This window comes from Anabrus simplex, chromosome 11, assembly GCF_040414725.1.
Source record: "Anabrus simplex isolate iqAnaSimp1 chromosome 11, ASM4041472v1, whole genome shotgun sequence".
Classification (NCBI taxonomy): Eukaryota; Metazoa; Arthropoda; class Insecta; order Orthoptera; family Tettigoniidae; genus Anabrus; species Anabrus simplex.
The window spans coordinates 31,851,140-31,877,126 of record NC_090275.1 but is presented as its reverse complement, the minus strand read 5'-3'; the positions used below and the strand labels follow the sequence as shown (position 1 = coordinate 31,877,126).

Below are 25,987 nucleotides of genomic sequence, written 5' to 3'. Positions count from 1 at the left end.
AAGAGAAGGGTAGATATTCTCCATTATTCTTAACACTTTTATCTATCAAGCAGTAGGAAGAAAGTTTTCACTGGACAATGTGTGATATTGGTGTAAACAGAAATTTGCAATACAAAACACCAATGAGTTCAGCAACTGCTCCGAGTACCCAACAGCAGAAAGTTTCCTGCATTGGAGGATGAATTGTTAGAATGTGTGTTACGTTTGTACATAGATGATAATTGTCTTTCACAGGAGATACACTTTAAAGTAAGCAAGCTGATAATTAAGAAAGGAAATCAGTCATAAAAATTTGGGAGTGAACTGTGGTTGGATTATGAGATTCATGAAAAGGCCAGTCAACTTTTTAAGCATATATGCTTTTATCAGGTTTCAATAATTAAACAAAATATTTTCATTATTATGCAATACAATTTTGGAAGAACAAAAACTATGCAATATCACAGAACATAAAAGTTGATCACACAACTCTTGATTTTGTCTCTCCTAAGAAAAGGGATTACCAGGGTGCTAAAAGAGTACAATTGAGTGCAAAATGCAGTAATGGGCAGAAGTTTAGAACTGCCTCCTCCCCAACGGGTAAAATATAATTTAGGATGCAGAATCTTATAAATCTTATCTCGTATGAATTATAGGAGAGAGAGAGAAAAGTATTCACTGCCACTGCCCAGAGGTCCAAGCTCCATGGTTATATGATTGGTGTGCTGGCCTCTGGTCCTAGGGGACCTGCGTTCGATTCCTAGCCAGGTTGGAGATTTTAACATTTCAACCTTCACTGGTTAATTTTGATGCCTCGGGGGATGAATGTATGTGTACAGTCTTCAGCATCAGAATTCATCATAAATAGGGCCCCATCCTCACAGACACGCAGGTTGCCTACTGTATAAGGCAACTCAAAAGACCTCCACCCTCTCCGGAGGTTACATACCATTATCATCACTGCCCAGGACCCTGCTAAGAAATAATTTTACTTTCATAGTAAAATATCATTGAGCAGTACTGCTGTCTATTTGCGGCAGTGTTGCGCGTGGCTCACGAGAGTACTGCCGTCTATTTACGTTCTCGAAGTTTGCTCCTGAACAGTACCGCTGTCTATTCACGTTTGATGTTGAATGTTTGAAATTATTTCCTGACATCGTACTGGGGAGTTTTTAGAACAAAGTTGGGGGGTGTTTGACTTGTTCAGCGAACTTTATTCCGTATTTTATCACAACATCTCGTATGTTCTGTGACTAAGTTCTGGCGCAGCATCCGTAGTACGTAACCTAACTTCTTACGCGATTATGCTACAAATTACAACACCCGGGGATTGTTTTCTATTACTGTTTCCAGCAAGTGCATTGCATGAATATTACTTGACAACACACAATATTTGTCTTTTCCCTCATTTCTGGTTTCCTTAGAAACAAAAACCCTCTGATACAAATACACGTGGTAATGGCGGGATCGAATCAAGGATGCAAGCTTGCTCCGGAAGATATAAGTAATGTTTTGACTAACGAGGAGTCCAACGATGAAATAGATATTTATGATAGTGACAGTGATTGTATTTTGTCCAATGAGAGGGAAATTGGTTATTCCTAGAAAGACGACAACATGGAAATTGAGGACGAAGTGCAGCGCTCCGCTGTCGCAAAGAAGGCTAACCTGTCAGCTGTTCAAAACGAAGAAAGAAGATGATGATGCTTGTTGTTTAAAGGGGCCTAACATCGAAGGTCATCGGCCCCTAATGAAACAAGATGGACGACATGATATGTGACAGTTAAAATTTTAAAACATATCCACTGACTATTGAATTAAAATAATGGTGATGAAAAAAGAGTATGAGATTAAAACAATCAGTGGATCTAATTCGCAATGCCTTATTTTGGAAGAAAATAAGAAAAAATATAGGAGACAAAGGAATAAGGCATTGCCTGGTAGTACAAATGTATATACATAATTTACGTTAGACGTTAAAATAACACATTAAAATGCGCAACACAAACTAAAATCAAGTCAATAGGATAAAAGCGCAATTGACACAAATACACTAGCAAAATACACAACATTACACACGATAAAACAGACCACTATCCCTCATAAAGCGGACGACGAGGTCTGCTGACTGCTCGTCATCACGCAGGATAAGGGAGATGGTACTCGGGAGGTTAAGACTACGTCAAAGATCGACCAGGTCCGTACACTCCGTAAGGATGTGTACCACGGTAAGATGGTCACCGCAGGTACACACCGGAGGAGGTTCTCCTTTCAAAAGATGTGAGTCACGATACCATGGCCGATCTGAAGGCGACATAATACCACGGCTTCCCTCCGCGAAGCCCGAAGGGAAGTCTTCCATACCTTCGTTGTTCCTTTTATGGCTCTCAGCTTATTGGGAAGTGGAATGGCCTGCCACTCCATCTCCCAATGGGACATAACCAGATGTCGCAATTGAGAGCGGCGAAGAAAGAAAGTGGAGTTCTGTAGGCAGGTTTCTTGCTACGTTTTCTGCTCATTTTGATCCATCAAATTCAGGCGTTAGTGATAATCTTCATTTGAATGATAATGACAATAATTCAAGACGTGAAGTGTCGATTTTCAAAGAAGTTGTTGATAGTAATATTGTGAACTTGATAGTGTCAGAAATGAACAAGTAGGCCTACTGCTTATTTGTTACGGAAAATGCGGACGTAAAGGAAAAGTCGAAGTTGGTCAAAAAATAAATTGTTCAAAACTCTGATGTTCGGTAAAGTGACCTCTCTCGACAATTTCTCCCTCCTTCTAAGGCTGCTTCACTTTTCTGATTACAATCTACAACCCCAGATGAGAGACTTTACAAAATTAGATCTATAATAAACTATTTCAGAGAGAAATTCCGATCTATAATCTATCCCTTCCAGAATATCTGTATTGATGAGATTCTAGTCGCTTGGAAAGGTCGCCTAAAATGGAAACAGTATATTCCATAAAAGCGACACAGGTTTGGTAGAAAGGTGTTTATATTTTGCGACTGTGAAACTTGGTTTATCCTTGAGTTTACTGCGTATAATGGAAAGGATATGGACATTGAACACGATGAAAAACTCGAGTGCCTGGGTCAGTACCATACCCTGAAGATATTTTGATAAGTGAAACTGTTATAAAATCAAGTCAGTGTTTTGTAAAGTTTACAAACTTGATCACATAGAGAGTAGACCTAATAATATTTTTGTCAATTTTACTATTCCTTTCATTATTTTTAGAAAAATATTATCTATGCCACTGATTTCATTTAAATTGAAGGTATCAGTTATATATATAAGTGTAAATTATGTAAATTATGTAAATTTATCAAAATAACATAAAATTAAGAAATGAAAATTGTCAAGAAGAAACTCACTCTTGGTGGCCTGTGAGTGTCACCAAAACTCACTGATCAAAAGGTTAAACTACTGATACAAGTTCAGCATGGCGTCACTGCTGGTATTCAACACAGATATATGAAACTATGAAACAATAAAAAACCATAAGCAATACTTATGGCTGGCATTATTATTATTATTATTATTATTATTATTATTATTATTATTATTATTATCATTATCATCATCATCATCATCATCATCCTTCCAAGTATTGGGCCATGTGACCCGTTACGGTCTTGCACTTTACTTTTTGCAAGACTTGAAAGCAATCAAATGTCCTTCCGACGGGTTGCTAGCCTGAAAGAAAATTATTATTATTATTATTATTATTATTATTATTATTATTATTATTATTATTATTATTATTATTTAGACCAGACTTCAGTGGTATGGGCACATAATGAGAATGAACAGGGAAAGACCTGCCAGAAAATATTTTGTCCTTAATTTCGTAGGAAGACCACAGGAAGACCAAGAAAACGTTGGATAGAGACTGTAAGATCAGATATGGAGGAGAGAGGATTCAAATGGGAGGATGTACTGGATCAGAAGATGTATGAAGACAGAAGGAGATGGTGAGCGCTCGTACACCATACCCGGGAAACTGGAGTTGGGAAATGATGATGATGATGATGATGGTCTGTCATGAAACAGCAGCCACACTACCTTTTAGTGACTCTTTGTTAAGCAGCTTTGACATCTAGACCAATGGTTTGTCACTAGATAGGATGTGCATAAACCAATCTCTTCCAGGATTTACTTGAAAAGATGGTGGCAGTGTCCAAGCAAGTGACGTAGCCGCTAAAAAACAAGTGAGCTCACTCTCCGTGCCCAGTGTAGTACGCGCTGCAGGGGAATAATACTGAATTTCTACCGAACTTTATGCTAAATGTACATAAATACTGAATTAAGATTGAACAAAACAGAGGTTCCCATATTTGCAATTATGTATCAATTCATTCATGCAAGCAGTTCCCTCTGTGGACCAGTGGTAGAGTGATGGCCTAATGAACCCAAGTTAGTGGGTTTAAACCTAGCAGAGATAGTCAGATTTTCGAGGGGTGGAAAAAATTTAATTTGACACTCAATGTCGTACGATGTCGGCATGGAAGTACAGTCGAACCTCATTATCTCGAACCTCCATTACTTAAATTTCCTGGCCGTTTGTCTTATTCTTAATGTGTATTTCTCTATGAAAATCTACAGCCTGTTTCCCGTCATTTGACCAGGTCAGGAATGGAATGAATGGAACCCCCATCTAGCGGCGAGGATAGGAATTGTGCCAGCTGCCGAAGCCTGTCACACTCTTCTGGGGCAATTCATTTCTGTATTACTCAAAATTTGGTTACGCGATTCCTCGAAGCATTCCTCCCTTGAAGCAAAAGATACTCTGTAACTCGAATTTTGTGCAACATTAACTGTTCAATACGGCATTTGTGGTTTGTGAGGAACAGTTAACAAGTAAAGAAAAGGTTAGTGACGCTGGGAGATATGACGGGAACTGAAAAACTTAAACTTCTAACAATCGGAAAATCGGCAATGCCTCGCTGTTTCTCGGGTGTGAATTAATTGAATGGAATAATATCAATAAGTTAATTTATAGAATTTACCACCTAATCAATACAAAATGTCATACTTTAGTTGGTTTACTTTGGCATATTAACTAAAATGGTACATGTTTCGCCTTGAATTCAGGCATCATCAGCCATTATCTTAACTTAAAAATAAAAACAGGCATCTGATTTATATATACATGAAATAAAATTAAAAACCTTGGAGAGACTAAAATTACAATTAACATATAGTAAAATAATTAAAGTTAAGTTGGTTATAAAGATATTACAATGAGTCAGTAAAATTACAATTGGTGAAAGTAATGGTGATATGACATTAGAAGGTTTCTATTATAATTAAAAAGAAAGAACAAAGCAACAGTTTGTCATAAACGAGTGACAGGATTGCTAAAAATTATGTTGGCCGACCAGCGGTTACAACGAAAATGACAATGATGGTTGTATTTAATAAAAATGTAGCATAAAATAATAGTGAAATACGGTCATGTGACCGTCAATACTTGTTGACTAGAGATAAATCGAAAGTCAATGGCATATGGTGATATGGTTCAGTTCAATAAAAATAAAAATACGAAGTTGAATAACGATGTTTAAATAGGGCCTTTATGGACCATCTCAATTTGTTGCAAATACTGCAATGTTCTTAAGAATGTGTGGATGATTGACATTCGAGTCGATACAGAAGTGTTACAGTTGAATCATTAGACTAAGAGAGGGTAGTTTGTTACGTTATTAACTGAACGTTATTGTCAACTGTCTGCTTCTTACTGCGAGTGTTGTAACAGTATGTTTGAGTTGGAGGTGGAACTTTTTGCGAAGGTGTGGCTATGGGCTTGTTTGTAGTGCTTGGAGGGGAGTTGCTATTGGCGGAAGAGAGAGGGGGAAGTGTGCTGCTGCGCGTGTTGTAACGGTGAGATGCCGTTGGAGGGAGCGAAAAAAAAAATGAAAAAATTTTTTTTTAATTTATTGATATTATTCCATTCAAGTATCATCAATACGGATCAAGAATGATATTTATCACATGTAATGTGAATTAATTACCAGGCACGTACGAAAGCAACCCCCGAAGTCACGGATGACAAGCTCCATTTACAAATCACGGCTGCATGGCATTGATGAGAAGTTTCAACGTGAAGGGAGGAAAGGTTAACAGTAACAAGTAGAAGAGACTAACAGATTTTTTTACAAAGGTATTAACCGAGGTATGTTTCTTGTTTCACTGCTGTATGTACGGTATCCTGTCTTCTAAAAAAAGTTACTACAATAAGGGTTATAATTAAAGTGATGCCATAAAACAGAGTTTGTTTGTATATTTTTAAATACTGTTAAAAAATAATGTATTCAGTATAAGCCTGTAAATAGGCCTATGTACGATTCAATTATGTACTACACATGCTCAAAAACGGTTTTCTCTATATCTCGAAATTTCGATAATTCGAAATGAAATTTAGCTCCCAAGGTGATATGAGATATCGAGGTTCCACTGCAAATACACCACGTTGTTGATAGGTCTGGTGTACTTATTTCAATTAGCTTAGACAATACGGACCAATATAAGGCCCAAAAAAGGTCAAATTTGTGAATTCTGATGTCGGCATGTAAAAGATCTCTGGTAACACATTTGGTGTTCACCTAACAAAATTCATTAAAACTCAGCCATAGAAGCCAAGAGAGATTCGGTTTCAGTAGGCCTGGGGTAAACTGAAACATCAAAATTTATAAGCAGTCAACCAGACATCAAATTAAAATGCCTGCACATGGTAGCTGAGACCATATTGTTGTTGTCGTTATTACTATCCATATAAGGATGCTTACCACCAACAACTTCAGGTTCATAGCACACAACTTCCACATTAATTGGTGTGAACATACATCCTGAATTTCCTCCAGGAACTCCAATAGGGACACTGAAACATACCAAAACAAAACATATTAAAGTATGCAGTGGCAACAAAGATGCCAGATTCATAGAAACAAGACCATACCCAAGTTAACAAAGACAATCCAACTGACATCTCTGGCTTTTCTTTGACTCTCACAGCAACAAAACCATACACAGTTAAGACAGGTCTTCAACACAGACTGCCAAAGATATCACTCATACATCAGTACTTGCTGAAATGGAAAAAGACATTTTTATAAACACACTTTCCTTATATGAGGAGCAATCAAATATAAATGGGTTTTTATTTTTTATTTACATTCATTTATTGAAAAACACAAGGCAATTAGAATTTATTTTTCCACATAGTTTCCTGCTTTGGAAATGCATTTGTCCCAGCATATGGGCAGCTTTTTGATGCCCTCATCATAAAAAGAACAGGGCCGTGTCACCAGCCAGTTGCGCATGAAGTCTTCCACACTTTTATCTTTTTCGTTGACCTCCTAGAGCTTCTTTAAGTGGCCCGAACAAATGGAAATCACAGGGCAATAAGTCTGAGCTGTAAGGAGGATGATCAAGTGTAGTCCAGTGCATTTCCTGTAGCTTGAAGACAGAACTGCAGTATGCGACTGCGCATTGTCGGGGAGGAGGAGTACCTCCCGAATCGGTTGGTCTCATCTTTTGCGGCGATATGCAACCCTCGCCTTGTTCAACAGCTCCAGTAGTAAGCAGCAATGATTGTGCGTCGCTCACACAAAAAATCTATCAGCAAAATGCCTCGCCGATAAAAAAAAAAAATGTTGCAAGAACCTTGTCAGCTGACAGTAGAGTCTTGGCATTCACTGGTGCTGCCTCCCCTTTCCTCCACCACTCCTTACTGGCTTGTTTGGATTCGGGAGTGTAGTGGCGGACCCATGTTTCATCGCAGGTGACGATCCGACTCAAAAATGCATCACCTTCTTTCGCAAACCTTGCTGTAAGCCTATGACAGACCTCCAAAAATCTCAACTTCAGACTTTTGGTCAAATGGCGAGAGATCCATCTGGAACACACTTTACGGAACTGTAGGTCGTTTGTGATCATTGCTTGACAGCTCCCATAACTGATTCAGACTTGTTCTGCAATTTCTGATACTCTCACCCATTGATTGTCGTCAATAATGTCTTTACAATGCTAGAAAGAGAAAGATATTCCACCTATTCAATACAATAAATTGTTGCACAAATTAATGTTGCAACATGTTTAATATGTTATGGGACCGGTTTCGACATATATCCAGGTCATCATCAGCTGATACAAAAATGGCAAGAAGTCAACACACAAAAAACATTAAAGGGTAATTGTAACACTTATGACACTTTTCCTGAAGAATTAATAACTGAAGTTCATGTAGCACTTTCCAGTGAAGATAATTTTTGTAGATATCTTAGGTTCGTGAGCACTCTTGCTGTATATCTTGAGGTTAAAAGAGGATGCAGCATAATTCACAATTGTTGTTATGCAAGGAATAAATGACAATGATCTTTAGAAAGGGCAGAAGAACAGCCAAGGATGACATTTTTTATCTCAGGGATGAACCATTGATTCAAACCTGTCACTTCAAATACCTAGGAATTACTCTTCAGACGCAAGGGAAAATATTCACACGTCATGTGAAAGATAAGGTTGTATGTGCTGTCAGATCAATGAATGACATTAGTCATCTCAGGGACATGTCTCTGCAATCGACAATGAGACTCTTTAAAGCGAAAATTACACCTATCGCAACGTATGGTTTGGATATAATATGGGATAATTTAAGCAAAAATAATCTGAGAGACTTAGAGAAAGTGAAAGCTATATTTTTAAAGAAACTGCTTTGCCAATCGAAATACACACCATCGAGGTTGACATATGAACTAGCAGGAGAACCTTTCTTTATCGAAGAACTTTGACTGGATCACCAACTACCGTCCACAAGACAGTACAGCGAGGTACTACAAGAACTACTAGCAAAAAAGAAGGAGATCCCAATTGATTTCTACTCCACAACGGCCATGACGTCAAAAGAATGGAAGGGCGCTGTCTACGAAATGAGACACACAGTGACCCGTTTTGCGGTGCACGGTTTTCACCATAGGATTTGTGAAACAGAGGTGTTCCATGTGCGCACACCACAGTGCATTTGTAAATTATGTAAAAAGACATGTGATAGATATCACGCTCTTGTGTGTTCTAAGAGGTTGTCGTCGATAACACAATTTCGTAAATAGTTTTATGTAATGCACAGTGTGCGTACTTATTCCTTAATAATAATAATAATAATAATAAACTTGTTGCTAGGTAACAAATTATATGATTTTTGTTTTTGGTACTTCAAAAGGTGGGTAGTGGTATATATAAAAACTCCTAGAATATGTTGTAGGATATGAACCTATCAGTATTGATATGGATTTTATGATATCTAAGGAAAAGAAAACTTAAAAAATAAGAAATAAAAAACAGTGAAAAATGGTAAGATAAGTAACCTAATACTATGAAGTTCACCTTTATTTAGCCTTGCCATGATGTACAAGAGGAAGTAAGAACTGAAACTGAACATATCTTAGTTTTCAAAAGTTTCAAGTTGACAAGTAGGCGATCGATCTTCCATGTTATACACAACACCTTCCCGCGCTACTTGCCTTTACCACAACACAACCCCCTGACCCACCTTAAAATACTCCCCTTAATCCCTAACCCCCTCCTATCCCCTACCTATGTTCAGTTTCGGTGTACTGTACTATGCAGTACTTAGTATCATTCATTTAGCGACAATGTCAATTACCATGGTTCAGTATTTTAAATAATAAAAAAATGTTATTTGCTTTACATCCAACTAACTACTTTTAAGGTTTTCGGAGACACCGAGGTGACGGAATTTAGTCCCGCAGGATTTCTTTTACATGCCAGTAAATATACTGACACGAAGCTGACATATTTGAGCCCCTTCGAATACCACCGGACTGAGCCAGGATCGAATCTGCCAAGATGGGGTCAGAAGGTCAGCACCTCGACCGTCTGAGCCACTATGCCCGGTGGTTTAGTGTTTTGTTCCACAGTGTAATAACACTGAGGGATGACAAAAACAAATGTCTTTCCACGAGTTTTCATACGATTGCCTTTTAAGAGATAGTACAAGTGGAGTGAAATAGCCGTCAGATATTTTATGGCAAGCAAATCTCTCTCTGGTATGAATTTGTCTGAAATATGCTCAACTCATACTTCCCCCACAAATCAACCCTAAAGTGCAATGTTGGTGCCAGTTCAAAAGAAAACATTACCAGGCTTATATCACAGACATTATCAGAACAGCAAAGCTTAGCAGATGACAAAGGAGCCTGAGAATCTCTTATCAGCAATATAACTATTCAACTCTTAAGTTTAGTATTTACTCATATATGCAGGAGTTTCTTTTATCAGTACAGTAAAATGAAATAGATAAATTAGAGAAAGAAGGCAGGGAGGAGGATGTTGCCACATGACTTATATGCTATGTCTTTTAACCTTACCTGGGCGAAAACTCATGTATGGGTTACCTATCCATATCCACATCATCATCTGGGTATCCTTCCAGCAGGCCGGGTAGGACTTTTGTGGACAATATGTCTCCATCGATTCCTGTCATTATAGAGTTCCTCTCCTTTCACATCCTGCAGTGTTGTTCCTTTCTCGATAAGGTCTGCATTTATTTGGTCCAGCCACCTTCTTCTGGGACATCCAACAGGTCTCCTTCCAGGTACTGCCATTTCCATGTACTATCCGGGGGTTCTAGTCTCTTCCATCCTTTGCGCATGCCCAAACCATTTCAACCGTGCAATGTGTAGTTTTTCTTCCATCATACAGGTCACTTGCATGTCATTTCTAATGCACTCATTTCTAATTCTGTCTTTTTTTTTTTTAGATTGTAAAAATTTAATTTCACATGCTTGCAGTTTGCTGATGTCTCTTTTCAATAATACACGGGTCTCCAACCCATATGCCATGATCGGCAGGAGGTAAGATTTGAACATTGTTTGTTTGGCTTTACGGGAACTGCTTTGTCCCACACTAGATTTCGTACCTGATAGAAGAACGTGGAACCTTTTGTCACTCTGTTCTGGATTTCCAATTTAACACTCCCCTGGTTCGATACAATAATTCCAAGGAAGCTGAAGTTTTCTACACATTCAATTCGCTCTTCATGAAGTTTGAGGTCACATTCGCTGGGTGTTCTACTCAATTTCATTGCTACTGTTTTCTTCTTACTCACAGTTAACTTAAAGTAATTCCTTAAATTTGTTGACCCAGCAATCTTATTTCCTTTGGACTTCTTGCTATGTTTCTCCCCAAATGGCAACATCATCTGCAAACACTAATGCCTTAGGTTGTAGCAACATATACAACCATTAACCCAGCTCAAGGGAGACAGGGCCACCCTCCCTGTCCCCCACTTGAATAATTCTTGCCTGATGCGTCCACGTTGTGGGGTTGGGCATCCTACACTCTAGTAGGCCAGAGTGATAGGATGGCTGAGTTTAGACAGGGACCCAGTCCCATGGGGTATATCACGGATCCCGTGCCCAGGGTTACGGGTGAAGACCTCAATGGCAGAGAAGGCGGATATGACGATTCGGTACGGCAGAGCTGGCGGAAGAAGCAACCCATCCTCTGGGGTAGTACAGATGGAGGAGGGATCCTCAAAGGCTAAGGGAGTAAACCACACATGAAAATCCTTCTTGATGTTAGGCCCAGCGAGCCAGGAAAGAAGTAATTGTTTGATTGCTTTCAATGTACCTATCCAAATCCTCACATGCTGAAACCCATATATTGTATGAGCCTGCACATTACTTCAAAATATTACCAGCAACCCAATTTCAAATAGTAACAGGAATAGTCAACAAATGACATAAGCTGTTCTTCCAAACATTTTACAGCTGGATGCTGGCATTATGACTATGCCAGGCACATTTCTTTGCGAGTTGTCGGCCGAGTTCATTGACTCTGCACAACAGCAGAATACTGCGGTTTACATTTTCTGCTTTTCCCCCAAATTTTTGGCAAAATTGCAAGAACAAATCACAAGTGATGAAATAGAGGCAATAGTTAATGAAGGTGACAGCAAAGCGTCAGAATTGTCAGTTAGTGACATAAAAGTCAGTCTCCCGAGATTCCTTCCGGCAGTGGTAGCGGAAGCAAGAGCAGCACAAGTGACCATACAGACGATAATGCAGGTGCACCCAGCTCTGCCTAGACAGACGTAAGTAATTTTGATCCCAGTCCATCAACTATGATTCCAATGTATACAATAATCAGCAGGGGCCTATATTACCATTACATTTTGATCAAGAGATTGATCCACTAGAGATTTTTTTTTCTATTCTTTGACAATAAGATTTTTTAGATAATTACAAATGAAACTTGTATTCAGGGAAATATAAATAAGAAGAAAGCAACACCCCAGCCTAAAAGGGCAAGAAATCCATCATGGTCTCCCCAACTGTTTCGGACATGAAAGGAATGAGTTAGCTAGATAATTTATAATGTCCAATAACGGACCAACTATATTGGTATTATAAATTTACTCATTGGTATTATAAAATTACTCAGGTTCCCTATGGGAATCAACATCTGTATCATCTGATGGCCAGGCAGGTATCAATTTTTGAAAATGAGACAAAGTCTCTCATAGTGCATTGGCACAGTCAGTGGCTCCAAGTAGCCTATGCAGTGACCTCTACGGTATGCACTAGCCATGCATCTTAGTGTGTTATTTACCAACTGAGGAGCCCAATTTAGCACACTGGAGCTAAACGCTGGCAACCAGGAATGAGTTAGCCGAATAATTTATAATGTTCAATTTTTTTTTTTTTTGCTAGGGGCTTTACGTCGCACCGACACAGATAGGTCTTATGGCGACGATGGGATAGGAAAGGCTTAGGAGTTGGAAGGAAGCGGCCTTGGCCTTAATTAATGTACAGCCCCAGCATTTGCCTGGTGTGAAAATGGGAAACCACGGAAAACCATCTTCAGGGCTGCCGATAGTGGGATTCGAACCTACTATCTCCCGGATGCAAGCTCACAGCCGCGTGCCTCTACGCGCACGACCAACTCGCCTGGTTTATAATGTCCAATAACGTACCAACAACAATATTAGCATTATAGGACCTCTACCGTATGTACTAACTTTGATTGTCAAATAGGATGCCAGTAATACATTCTCTCTGTCTCTCAATAACAGAGACTGTATAACATGGAAAAACGGTCCCAAATTCTGCAAACCAACATTCATAAGGCACTATATTGCAAATTAACATTATATATGTGCCAAAGTCAGAAGAAAAGTCATATTATACAATAAAGTCCAAATATTCACTATTAAATCCAAAATGTTCAAAATACGCATCATGCATAAATTATCTCCTAAAAACTGCAAAACATGCAAACATGCAGGGGAAAAAGAACAATTACTTGGAATCACTAAGTCATAAAAAGAATATTTGCAAAGTTTGTGAAGCGTAACCAGCTTATTTAAAAACATGCATTTGCATGGAACTCCAGGCTCTATTCATAAAGAAAGTCAAGGACTCGACGCCATCAGCATACTCCTTTCCTCTTATCCAGCTCCTGGCGGGTTGGGGCATTTATGTCACTTCATCTTCCTCTCTCCTTCCACCATGCCTCCCCCATCATTTTGCCCCAGTCCAGGTTTCTTCTTCTTGCACTCCTTTCTACCAAGTCAATCCACCTTGTTCTGGATCTCATTCTCATTCTCTTTACCTTGAACTTCATCTCAATCATCTGTTTGGTATTTGTTTCTCAATCATCTTTACATGTCCAAACGATCTTTTCTCTCATTTAGGTTTTCCATACTGACCTCCTTTCTCTCATCTTCATTTCTCAATCTGTCTTTCCTTGTTTTTCCTATTATACTTCTTAGTTATTTCATTTCACCAGCTTGAATTCTATTCTCCTCCCTAACTTGCCATTGTCCACGTCTCAACCACATAAGTCAATATGGGTGCGTAATACATTTTATACATTATCTCTTTACACTATCAAAGGGTAGGAAGGGTCCACCTATTTAATACTATTAGCTTGTATACTGTCTTATAAAACTGGGACTTATGATTATCTCTTTACACTTTCTTGGTACTTCTTTACTCAGGCAAAGTTTTTTACACTCTGGTAGAATGCATTGCCTGTTGCATCCTCTAATTCATTCCCTATGTATTTGAAACTGTCAATAATTTCAAGGCTTTGACCACCAATTTTCACACTGCCTTTCCCTTATCTTTCTCTTCTTGATATCACCATAGTCTTGCTTTTCCCTGCACTGATTTTCCTACCAATGTGACCTTACCAGACCATTATTTTTGTCATATAACTAGTGTCATATTATTAATAAGAACGTGAATCTCTTTCTCGATGTAAGACTACATTGCTCAATGAAAGGAAAGTCCATCAGCCGTGCAGCATCAATGCATCAAGTTGTTCTTATACTTCCTTAATGTTCATTCCCCAGACCACAATATAGTTTGCAAATAGTAATATCGTCATCTCTCCATTCCCATATGTTTCCTTTGTCTACTTTACAATTTTGTCCATAACCATTAGAAACGAAAGATGTGACCGCACTCCTCTGTCTTAGCCCAGTTTCCTTTCTAAACCATTCTGTCTTTCCAACCGGAGTCTGTACACTGTTGACACAGTTGTACATTCCTTGCACCTTCTACAGATTGTGTATCCAGTCTCTTTCTGACTATGGTTTCCCAAACCTTCTGCCTGGGGACAATTTTGTATGCCATTGTTACATCTAAGAATGTAATGACCAGATCCTTTCCATATGCCCAATTCTTCTTTGTATTATTATTATTATTATTATTATTATTATTGATCAGTTTGTACAATATTGAAATATCAAGACAAGGAGTATATTTGTACAGGTAGTGACACATTTTTCTTCACTCGTGCTGTTTATCTCGGTTTGTACTCGATGAGTTTTAACCTTAATAAAGCACAGTTTATGACACACATTTAACTTACATTGAGTCTTCTCTGATCTTTATTTCATAGTGTAGCCCCATAGAAAGTTAAATATTATGAAAGAAGGAGTGAACCGCAACTTCTTCCTTACTTGAACAGTATACCGCCGTGACAATATGGCCAAATGTTAGGGCTCGCTGTGGCAAATGAGAAGACTCCTAGGCAGACACAAAAATGCTTCTCGAGCAGGTCATTTATAATAAATGTAGGTCTAGGTATAACACCCACCCATCTGCAGTGAGTATACATGTGTTCACAAAATCCTGCCCCACACACAACGTAAAACAGATAACATTAACTTTTGACCTCCTGGACAGTAACAGCACATTGACAGCTATACCCTATTGTAGAAAATACACTTCCTATATACCCCTCGTGTTTTTGAAGTGTAACTTTCTCTAACACTTGTATATATATATATTTAAAAAGAAAGATAAACAGAAAACTTTTTCATTTTCAATTTGCTTTAAGCCGTACCGACACAGATAGATCTCATGGCAACAAACACAATGGGACAGGAAAGGGCTAGGAGAGAGAGAAGAAAGCAACCGTTGCCATAGGATAGAGCCCCGGCATTTGCCTGGTGTGAAAATGGGAAACCACGAAAAACCATTTTCAGGGTTGCAGACAGTGCGGTTCAAACCCACTATCTTCCGAAAGCAAGCCGATAGCTATTTGACCCCAACCACACAGCCACTTAGTAGTTCAATTGTTTAAAACAAATTTAAAATAGCTGTCTTCAAATCTTGATTTCAAATTTAACTTTTTTTTTCCTCCTTTTCTGAATTCTCATCACCTACCGAGGATCTAACAGGAGTTCTTGTTTTTACTTCAAGTTCTACAATCACTGGCTTAAAGTCCAGCTCCATGACTAAATGGTTAGCATGCTGGCCTTTGGTCACAGGGGGGTCCCAGGTTCGATTCCCGGCAGGGTCGGGTATTTTAACCATAATTGGTTAATTCCTCTGGCACGGAGACTGGGTGCATGTGTCGTCTTCATCATCATTTTATCCTCATCACAATACGGTCACCTACCGGCATCAAATCAAAAGACCTGCACCTGGCGAGCCAAAGTCCGCTGACACATCCCGGCCCTAAAAGCCATACACCATTTCATTTCACTGGCTTTAAATCAGGAGAAACAATTAAATGATCAGGGTACTAGGAAGCAATGTAAAAAGATTTGGAAGTGTTGGCAGGTAAGCCACTACTTCTAGCGGCATTTTTTTAATTCTTACCAGTGAAGAACGTAAATTTTCATCTAGTGAAACACTAATGTAAATCAAGTGCTGTACTGATCATTTTTAACAACATGACAATTAGTAGAACGAATGATAACTGTCACCAGTATCCATTATTTAACAGCTAGTATCACTCTACACTGTCTGTTCTTGCTTAGCACAGCATTTCATCATGAACCATCTCAGTCTTCTTGAAGATCTTGTTTGTGTATGTAAATAAAACCAGAATGTCTTTTGTGACATTAATGAAATTACACAGGTTACCCTACCCTGTTCTTATAGGGGGGGGGGGGGGGGGAAAAACACGATCCCACCCCAAAATGTATTCTTACTTACACTCAAAAAAATGAGAGCTTGAAAGAACGAAGTGCCACCATTATCTTTGTTCCTCTTGGCCAGCTCTGATCAGTTGTGAAGAAGTCTATGTACCGTAATTGTTATTCCCCGCTAGAGGTCGCATGATCAGTGGCCAAAGGGTAATCACATTCGGTGAAATTTTATCCCCCGCTGTAATAAAGGTGTGTTTTTGGTCATTCTATCTCTGTCGCAAAAAGTATGTCGAACATAAATTGAGGGACTTTCCTATAATCCAGTCTAATGGTCTTGTCACTAGCCAGACCTAACCAATCCAGACCAATAGTTTTTGTCACTAACCAGACCTAACCTATCCAGCCCAATGGTCTTGTTACTAGCTGGACCTAACCAATCCAGATGGGTTTTGTCACTAGCTGGACCTAACCAATCAAGACCAATGGTGGTGTCATGTGGTATACTAAGAGGCCTGGGGGCCACTTTGCGACTGTAACCTTTGCTTCCACCCAGCCCAATGGTCTTGTCACTAGACAAACCTAACCTACCCAGACCAATCGTATTGTCACTATACTTTGCACGGCTTTACTTCTAAATTTTGGTAGATTTTTGCTCTGTCTGGAGGTCATGCGCTGAAACATAGACATCCAACCAATCCTAAGCTGCCATTCATATTGATTTACATCGGTAGAGCGCAATCTCAAAACCTAGTTGCCAACTCTAATATTTACATTCACCCTGTGGTTAATCTATCTCGCTCAGCGTGTATGGTATTTGGTACAGTTCGCAATCTTTTGCATTTTCCTTCAGTAAATAGTGTGTTTTTTATAATTAGTCTATCTCTCTAGTTTAGTACAGTATAGCGCAGTTCACAGTTTAATATAGCATAAGTTAGTACAGTATAGGTTTAATTGTTCAGAGTATAAAAATACCTCTAGTTTCATTTACGTCCATGTATTAGTGCTCTTAGTTCATCGTGTTTACCATGTCTCAGTGTAGTTCAGGAAAGATAAGTTGCAAGAAATCGAGAGGTGTGGGACAAAGCACACCCTTGAGAAGTCAGGCCTTTGAAAATGTGTCCAACGTACGCGAGTACTTTGAGAAAGAAAAGGAGAACGGTGCTACATTGCTTCCTATAGCACAAGCCGTACAAAAACTGCAGACACTATCAAAGTAAGTAAATACACAGTAGCGGCAGCTGGAAAGAAGAAATACCACGCTGACGAACAGTCTCCTGAATTCTCTACATTTGAAACGCCAGGTAAGGAAAGGAATCTGGTCAAACCAGGGACAAACTTGGACAGTTTCCAGAAAGATGCCATTGGTCAGCATATTTACGACTACTGCCGCAGAAAAAGACCACCCTACTCTTGCGAAACTACACGAGTCTCTGAGGGAAAGCAAACTATTTAAAAAAAGCAAGTCTTCACTGAAGGTTGTGGTAAAGGAACTGGGATTCCATTACAAGAAATTAAACGGCCGGCAAGTATTAATGGAGAGAAGTGATATTGTGATGTGGCGTTGCTGGTTTTTAAGGGACGTTAAGAAGGGAATTTTTGATTGTGTGGTTACATGAAACATGGATCAATGCAAACCATACCATAGGAAAAGGCTGGACAGATGATTCTATAGAAGATCAATGGCAGTGCTCATTGGAAAGGGGGGAAGAATTATTGTGCTACATGCCGGTACCACAAAAATGGATTTGTATCAAACTGTTTATTTGTACCAAGGTCTAAAAAGACTGGTGATTACCACGGGGAGATGGTGTTAATTTTCAGAACTGGTTTGAACACATGTTAATGAATAACCTATCTGAAAATTGTACGATATTAATAGGCAACACCCCCTACCATTCCGTAATTCAGGACAAAGCTCCGACAATGGCAGCAAAGAAGTCTATTCTTGCCAAGTGGTTAAGGAGGCACATGAGTCCTGTGCGGGATGACATGAAGAAAGGTGAAGAATAGATTGTAGCAGGACCAACAGTTCTATTCTAATTCCATGAACTCATGACAAATTTTTTGAAACCAAACCAAGAACTTTTAGATGCCAAGTGATTTCTCTTTGTACATTTAATGTACATATGTTTCAACTAGTTTAATCAGTTGGAGGTAAGACTGTCAAAGCCCAGGAACATACTTGAAATGCCAATTGTTTCATATCGATGTGTCTCATATCGTGTGTTTTCAACCAGTGCAAGAAATTCCAGTATTTCCGTGTCTATGAATGCACGACAGTCTAGACCAGAACCCTGTCTTTGTACATTTGTTTCAAGGTGTGTGTATTTTATCCAGTTTTTTTTAAGATAGAAACAGAACTGTCAAGTCCAGGAATGCTCTTAGAGAGCCAAGATTTCATATCATTATAAGTGTCCGTGTCACGTGTCGAACAGTGCATGTGTCTCCAGTGTTACGTGTTCCATGAACACAGGACAGTTTAGGCCAGAACTAGAAACATATTAAGTTCCAAGTGCTGCTTGCCATGTATGCGTTGCATTTAAAAGTAATGTCTTGCAACCCATTGATGTTTTTCCAGGCTATCACCTTTAAATTTTCTTATTATGATGACTGTTATCAGATTCCCCCTGATTTAATTTTCAACAGGAACTGATGACGACTCCAAGCGAGTCGAAACCGGTCTTTTTATAATTTTAATGTATTTTACAATGGGTTGAATGGTGGAACATCCCTCAAACTCTGTCTTATTAGTTAAACGTCAACACAGAAATGAAGATCATAACCTACGACAGGGTTTGTACTCACGAGGTGAACTACGGTATATTAATTTATTAAAATTACACCTGATAAAATATTAAATGCAAGAAATATACAATACCATGCGTTCATTCTTTTTTTAAACAACGATACGTGGGAATCCATTTTTCAAGATGACATAACGAACACACTTACTTCAAGTATGCTCTGATTCCCATTCTTGTGTTTTGTAACGTTGTGTCCAGAGTAAGATGAATGGGATTGTTGCACTCACGGGCGTAGTACTCGTGAATAAGAGATGAATGACTTGTCACCTCGTTGCCTGTAGCCCACCATCCAACAATAGCCTCTTGGGGGTTTACCCGACGGTTAAGATCATACAAGTCCATTGCATAATTTAACTCAGCGTCCACCTAAAATACAGAATATAATTCAGTAACATGATATTGTTATTCTTCAAACAGGAAACATCTTCGGATTACCATTCAATGGTAAACTTTATTATTACATTCAAACGTAAATCGTTCAATGGAATATGGTTTAATTTCAGGTTAGTTGACAATATTAAGAGAAAGTTTATATCTTACCTGATCTTCATATTCTTTATGAGGGACACTGAAACAGTTCGTAACTTCTATGACGCCCTTCTCCACGGTACCTAAAAGCAACACCATAACTAATTATTTCCAAGCACTTCAAAAATACATGCACAGCTTAAATGACAAGCAAGGAGAACCACCATATGGTTAACTGTTATCATTTAAACAGAAATATACTTAACTTATTCAGATTAACATACCTAAGAGGGTCCCTATAACACGATGTGCATCAGCATTTCTCCTTTCGTAGGCATCTACGATTTGGAAAAGGACAACAGGATGAACCTTCACAGTAGTACTCAACGCCATTTTCGAATTTTTATGGGCCAACCTGAAAGAAGGAACGGAACTCAATTCATTTCCGGTTTCCTTGTTGCCAAATACGTATTAGTAATGCCAAACACCTTCAATGTGATTGTAGGAAACTGTTCAGAACATGCAGGTTACAAACTATAGTATGACTGCAATGCAAAAATGCGATTTTATTCTCCTCAGAGGGCAAACTGTTGTATCCTTCTTTAAAGACTTGGGTACTATTATTGACATTTGGCTGGCAACAGTGGGTTCAATAAACTCATTCCTTGTTCAAACATGGTTCCCGTTCCCTCCGCCATGTCCTCCACGGTTGGATTCTATAATATCTGCATTGCAGACTTCGGATACCAAACGTGGAGGGCGTTGAAATTAGACAAAACCTAAAAAACTACATGTAAAAGGTCGGTATAAAAATGAATAATTAGATGTCCAACCGTAGTTTGACCTATTCCCTATATCGTATGATCCTGTATGAGTATCAAAACACTATCTTTCAACTCTGTTTATGTCTTAAAATATAGCCTAATTTTCACGTGATTCATCATAAATTAATCAGAGAAAACTTTCCTACCCCAGTCCTTTCGAATTATTTCTCTAGCGCATCACGTTCCATATAATTATTGTCAACAATATCGAAATGTACGTTGCTGTATAAGTACCTATTGTGGTGGTATTGTCAGAACCAAATAAACAGTACATAACCTTACTACCTTGACTATATTTGTCACATGTACCAATATTGTAACAATATTTTGTTTGTTATTCTTGCATCTAGTCCTGAAATGGAGCCGGAATATTCAACTCTCTCTTCTGAAAGCTCAATGGTGAGCTCAGAAACATCACATGAATCCACTAGGTTAGAAGAATGTCGCATAGAAGGTGTGGATTTGAAACTACCACAAGGACTATGTGAAAACAAGGATATATTTAGAGAGTTCTTCTCTATGCAAATGTGGCAGGAATGTTTAACCGAGCAACAGAGACAGCATCTAAAGGTGATTTTTTCCTTCCTCCTTACTGCATGGTTTCCATGTAAACAAAACTTTTAGAGTTCTGCATGTTTTAATATTGCACCCTGGTTTACTATCTTATATATTCTTCTTCATACTCTACTGGTAGCTCTATTCTACTGGGTGATTGTTTTATTATCATCGTCAATTGAATGACAAGTTTCCAATATTTAGTCCCAATTGAAATATTGTCCACACACAAATTCTGTTCTTAACATACTAGAATCTCTCCTACAAGTCTAATCTTTGTTGATTTATTACTATAACTAAATTGTGTTAAGCAGATGAAATGAATGAAATCAGGGGCATCATTTTGTAAAGCTGTAAAATCGATGAAACAAATTCAAGGTAGCCTATGTGTTTTAGGCTGATTTCTCAATTGAACTTTGTCTATTATGTAAAATAGTATTTTCAACCCTGAAATACAACTGGATCGTTTGTGACTACTTTGTGAATGTAAACTGCTGTGATTATTTAATTTTCACAACTGCAATGTATTTCAGATAAACTTTCAATATATTATATTGCGTTCAGTACATATAGTACATAATGAAGAGATGTTAAGTACCAGTACAGAATATAAATGGCCAATGTGACACTAGTGAGATCTGAACCCACAACCTTCCAATTTTGCATCGGATGTTCTTATCCATTGAATTGAACTATGGTGACATAGGTCATAGGCTATTTGTTCTGGTGGAAAGGATCTCAGCTACAGGTCTGTCACTACTACCATCACAACCGTAGAGTGCACACAAGTCACCCGTTGTGGGTGTCCAGTTGACCATTTTTGTTCTGTATGTACTAAACGCAACCTAATGTACCGAAAGTTTTTTTCGAGTACAATGCCGTCATGAAAACTTTAAATTTATCTCTGGTACAAATTTACTGTGACTGTTTATGTTAAGTCTTCACATTGATGTTCCACAGTATCGGCTTTGATCAACTCGTCATAAGTTGTGAGATATGAATAATTGGTGGTCTTGTAAATCCTAGTACCAGTGACTATAAATAGGGGTAAGTTTCTCACATCTTTCCTCGTAATGATCCTCCTTATGTTAAGAAATTAAGACTGTCCAGTTTATTGACTGAATTCTGAACCACTATACATTGGAAGGACGATTGGAACAATATGGGTTTTGAAATGGAATATTAACACTAGATCTCATCTTTAGTATGAGACAGCTAATAGAAAAGCAATGGGAGTGTGAAAGAGAAATGATGATTGTGTTCCTCGACTTAGAAAAGGCATTACAAGTAATCATGATCATGCTTGTCCATATCGACTATATAACTTGAGAATATATATATACACACAGGGTCTTTATTTATGCTTGGAAGGGACTTTCTCGCTCGACCTTGGCCGCCAGAGACGGTTCAGTTGCCGGCTACCGTGATCAAAATCATTATCATACATTTTACTCACCATTTTTACAGTTTATGCTGAAAATGTTCCCCATGTGCTTCCATAATAATCGGCATCTCCTAATGAAGTTTTCGGTTACTCTACCAAGTTCTGCAGCACTGATGGATGCAATTGCAACTCATATATTGTCTTTAAGTTCATCTAGTGTGTGAGGGTTGTTTCCATAAACTATATTTTTTAACATTCCCCACAAATAAAAATCACATGCCGTTAAATCTGGGCTACGAGGGGGCCACAGATTTTTACTTATGATCCTCATACCAAACATGCTTCAGTAAGGAGATAACGACCTTTACGTCTATTTTTATTGTTTACTGAACCTGTAGGTTTGAATCTCTTGGCCAGTTGTTTTATTGTCCGATTGACAGGAATGGGTCTCCCTGGAAATTTCGCTTGAAACTTTAGTCCTGTCCTAGCGCACGATTTTCTGCACTTAATGTAAGTATTATGCAGATATACACGTTCACGTAACAAATATTTCACATACATTACAGCACTATACACAATCACAATAAAACACTATACAAAACAACATACAGTACGCAGTAGCTTCATTGAACACCCTACTATCTCAGAGTTCAGTTCTCAACAACTGCAGAGTGCCGGAAACCGTGCGCGCCAGCGGCCGGTAGCGACCTGTCATCGGCAGCCAAGTTCGAGCGATAAACTCCCTTCTAAGCATAAATAAAGACCCTGTATATTTATATAGCCTATATATATAGATCAACCACCTAATCAGTACACTATATTATAATCTAAAAAGATTATTTATCAAACAAAAGTGGACATGTTTTGGCTCTTAGAGCCATCTTCAGCAGTTAAATAAGATTAATAGCACATAAACACATTTGAAAGAACTATTAGCTGCCATCCTCGGAGGTCCTGGTTCGATTCACGGTACCGCCAGAGATTTTAGATGGGCCGGAGGGCTGGTGTGTGGTTAAAATGGTACATACAGCTTGCCTCCATTGGGAGCGTGCCTGAAAAGAACTGCACCATTCCAGGATGAGGGCACAAGTTTACTTTTCCTTACTGCATCAGTGTCTAGACAAGTGCTTTCCAAACTACGTGTCATTTGTAAGTTAATGGGTTATCGTGAAATATCCAGATTCAGAAGGTCAAAGACAGCACATCCTACTGTGCTTTGAAGAAAGAAATAAAAGGTCTAATTTACAACAATCTGATGTTACTCGTGGATAAACTTAAGAGTTTCTCATCAGATCTGAACATAAAGGCTTATGATTGGATTAGAATTATATTTGTTTCACCGGAAGTTAGTGGATTTTCCTTAAGAAGAAAAATAAGATTATTCCCACCTGACTAAACAAGCTCTTGTGATTTTGTTACAGTTTTTTTACTAGTTGCTTTACGTTGCACCGACACAGATAGGTCTTATGGCAACGATGGGACAGTAAATGGCTGGGAGTGAGAAAGAAGCGGCTGTGGCCTCAGTTAAGGTACAGCCCAAGCATTTGCCTGGTGTGAACATGGGAAACTACAGAAAACCATCTTCAAGGTTGCCGACAGTGGGGTTCGAACACACTACCCCCGAATAATGGATACTGGCAGCACTTAAACGACCGCAGTTATTGAGCTCGGTTGTTACAGCTTTTAACCACATATTCTTGCAAAATAGAATTTTCTGTGATAACCTATATCAAAACAATCAAACATGATAGTTTAAAAAAGCTGTATGTAAAAATGCAACTGAATTTTTCCTAAATTCATTGGAACATTTTAAAAATAATAATAATAATAATAGCTAAAGACGAAAATATAAGGTTCCAAGACAAATCTACTTTAAAATCCAAACCTGTTATCTCGGAAGATGAGAGGAAACGGAGATCAGAAAGAATGAAGAAATACTGGGCACTAAGAAAAGAACAACATGGAGAGAAATGATTGATTCAAATACCCCAAAGGGAGTGAAACGAAAGAAGAAAAATAGCAAGTTTGTGATATCTGAAGCCATCTCTTTTCCGTTTCTACCAAGTTAATTTATAACTGTATAACATATTATGTTGCGTTCAGTACATATAGTACATATTGAAGAGATGTTAAGTACCAGTACAGAACACAAATGGCCAATCTAACACTAATGAGATCTGAACCCACAACCTTCCAATTTTGTGTCGGATGTTCTTATCCATTGAATTGAACTATGGTGCCATAGGTCATATTTGTTCTGTTGGAAAGGATCTTAGCTACAGGTGTGTTACTACTACCATCACCTCTGTAGAGTGCACACAAGTCACCCGTTATGGGTGTCCAGTTGACCATTTTTGTTCTGTATGTACTGAACGCGACCTAATGTACTAAAAGTTTATTTCAAGTACAATGCCGTCGTGAAAATTTTAAGTTTATCTTGAGTACAAAATTACTGTGACTTTTTATGCTAAATCTTGACATTAATGTTCTACAGTATTGGCTTTGATCAATATGATCAGAGAATGCTTCACTTACGCTAATTCTCTGAGGTCTGTCTTCTAGAAATTTAGCCACCCATTCAACCACTTTTTTGTCTAGTCTAATAGCTCTCATTTTAGTCAGCAACCTCTCGTGATCTGCCCTATCAAAAGTCTTGCATAGGTCAGTAATGATACAGTCTGTTGAACCTCACTGGAATAACCTTTCTGAAACCCCAACTGTCTTCTTGATCTTTTTATTTCTCTGTTATAATAAACTGGTACATTTACTGAGGGAGACCTACCTTCTATCTTGTCCTCCATTAAAAGCTTAATTATCTCCTGCAAACTTGCTATCTCTTCCCTCATTTTCGTTAATGCCTGCTCACAACCACAATCCCTCCACCTAATTCCCTCAGCCATTCTTGATTTCTTCACAGAAATATGAAATAATATGGAAATTACAACAGAAATAAAATAATTTATTCTGTGAATTAAAATCTATGTGTCACAGGAAAATAATACTGAATTACTGTATGAGGGGGCACCCAAAAATAACAAGAATTGTTTTTTAAAATTTCAAATTTTTTACAAAACAACCTTATCCCCTTCAAAATACTCTCCATTACAACTAATACATTTGTCCCACCCATGCTTCCACGGTTTGAAACGGCCGACAGCTTCCCCCTCCTTTTTTTCTTGACCTCTTCAGTGTTGTCAAATCGGTGTCTTTTTATGCGTGGAAATAAGAAAAAGTTGCACGGAGCCAAGTCAGGCGAGTAAGGTGCGTGAAGCAGCGGAACCGTGCGATTTTTAGCCAAAAACTGTCTAACAGAGATGGCTGTGTGTCTAGGTGCGTTGTCATGGTGGAAAAACCTGTCTAACGTGTGCCACAAATCGGTTCTTTCTTGATGAACACTGTTGTGCAATCTTCTTAAGACTATATGATGAAGTTTGAAAATTGTAACAGAGTTTCAACTCGTTCTTTTTGATTGTTAGTCAGAACCCAAAGAACAAACTTGGCAGCAACCCTTCTCATTCCCAAATCTTCTGTTAAAATTCACTAAACCGAGCTCCAAG

At 38.4% G+C, this 25,987-nt stretch overlaps 2 protein-coding genes across 2 annotated transcripts in view; one reads left to right on the top strand and one right to left on the bottom strand.

The window, feature by feature from the left end:
• eIF3f1 (eukaryotic translation initiation factor 3 subunit f1) overlaps positions 1 to 20,101 on the bottom strand; it is a 42,759-nt gene extending 22,658 nt beyond the window's left edge. Inside the window, exons 1-4 of the mRNA XM_067155825.2 lie at positions 19,952 to 20,101; positions 19,740 to 19,810; positions 19,348 to 19,565; positions 6,776 to 6,867 (exon numbers count right to left, since the gene is read on the bottom strand). Coding sequence (XP_067011926.1) covers positions 6,776 to 6,867; positions 19,348 to 19,565; positions 19,740 to 19,810; positions 19,952 to 20,060 — 490 coding nt within the window. The 5' untranslated portion in view covers positions 20,061 to 20,101. The remainder of the gene's footprint in view (positions 1 to 6,775; positions 6,868 to 19,347; positions 19,566 to 19,739; positions 19,811 to 19,951) is intronic.
• Positions 20,102 to 20,383: 282 nt separating this feature from the next.
• Positions 20,384 to 25,987, top strand: part of LOC136883111 (nuclear factor related to kappa-B-binding protein) — a 161,413-nt gene continuing 155,809 nt past the window's right edge. Inside the window, exons 1-2 of the mRNA XM_068229596.1 lie at positions 20,384 to 20,467; positions 20,842 to 21,061. Of these exons, the coding sequence (XP_068085697.1) occupies positions 20,849 to 21,061 (213 nt within the window). The 5' untranslated portion in view covers positions 20,384 to 20,467; positions 20,842 to 20,848. The remainder of the gene's footprint in view (positions 20,468 to 20,841; positions 21,062 to 25,987) is intronic.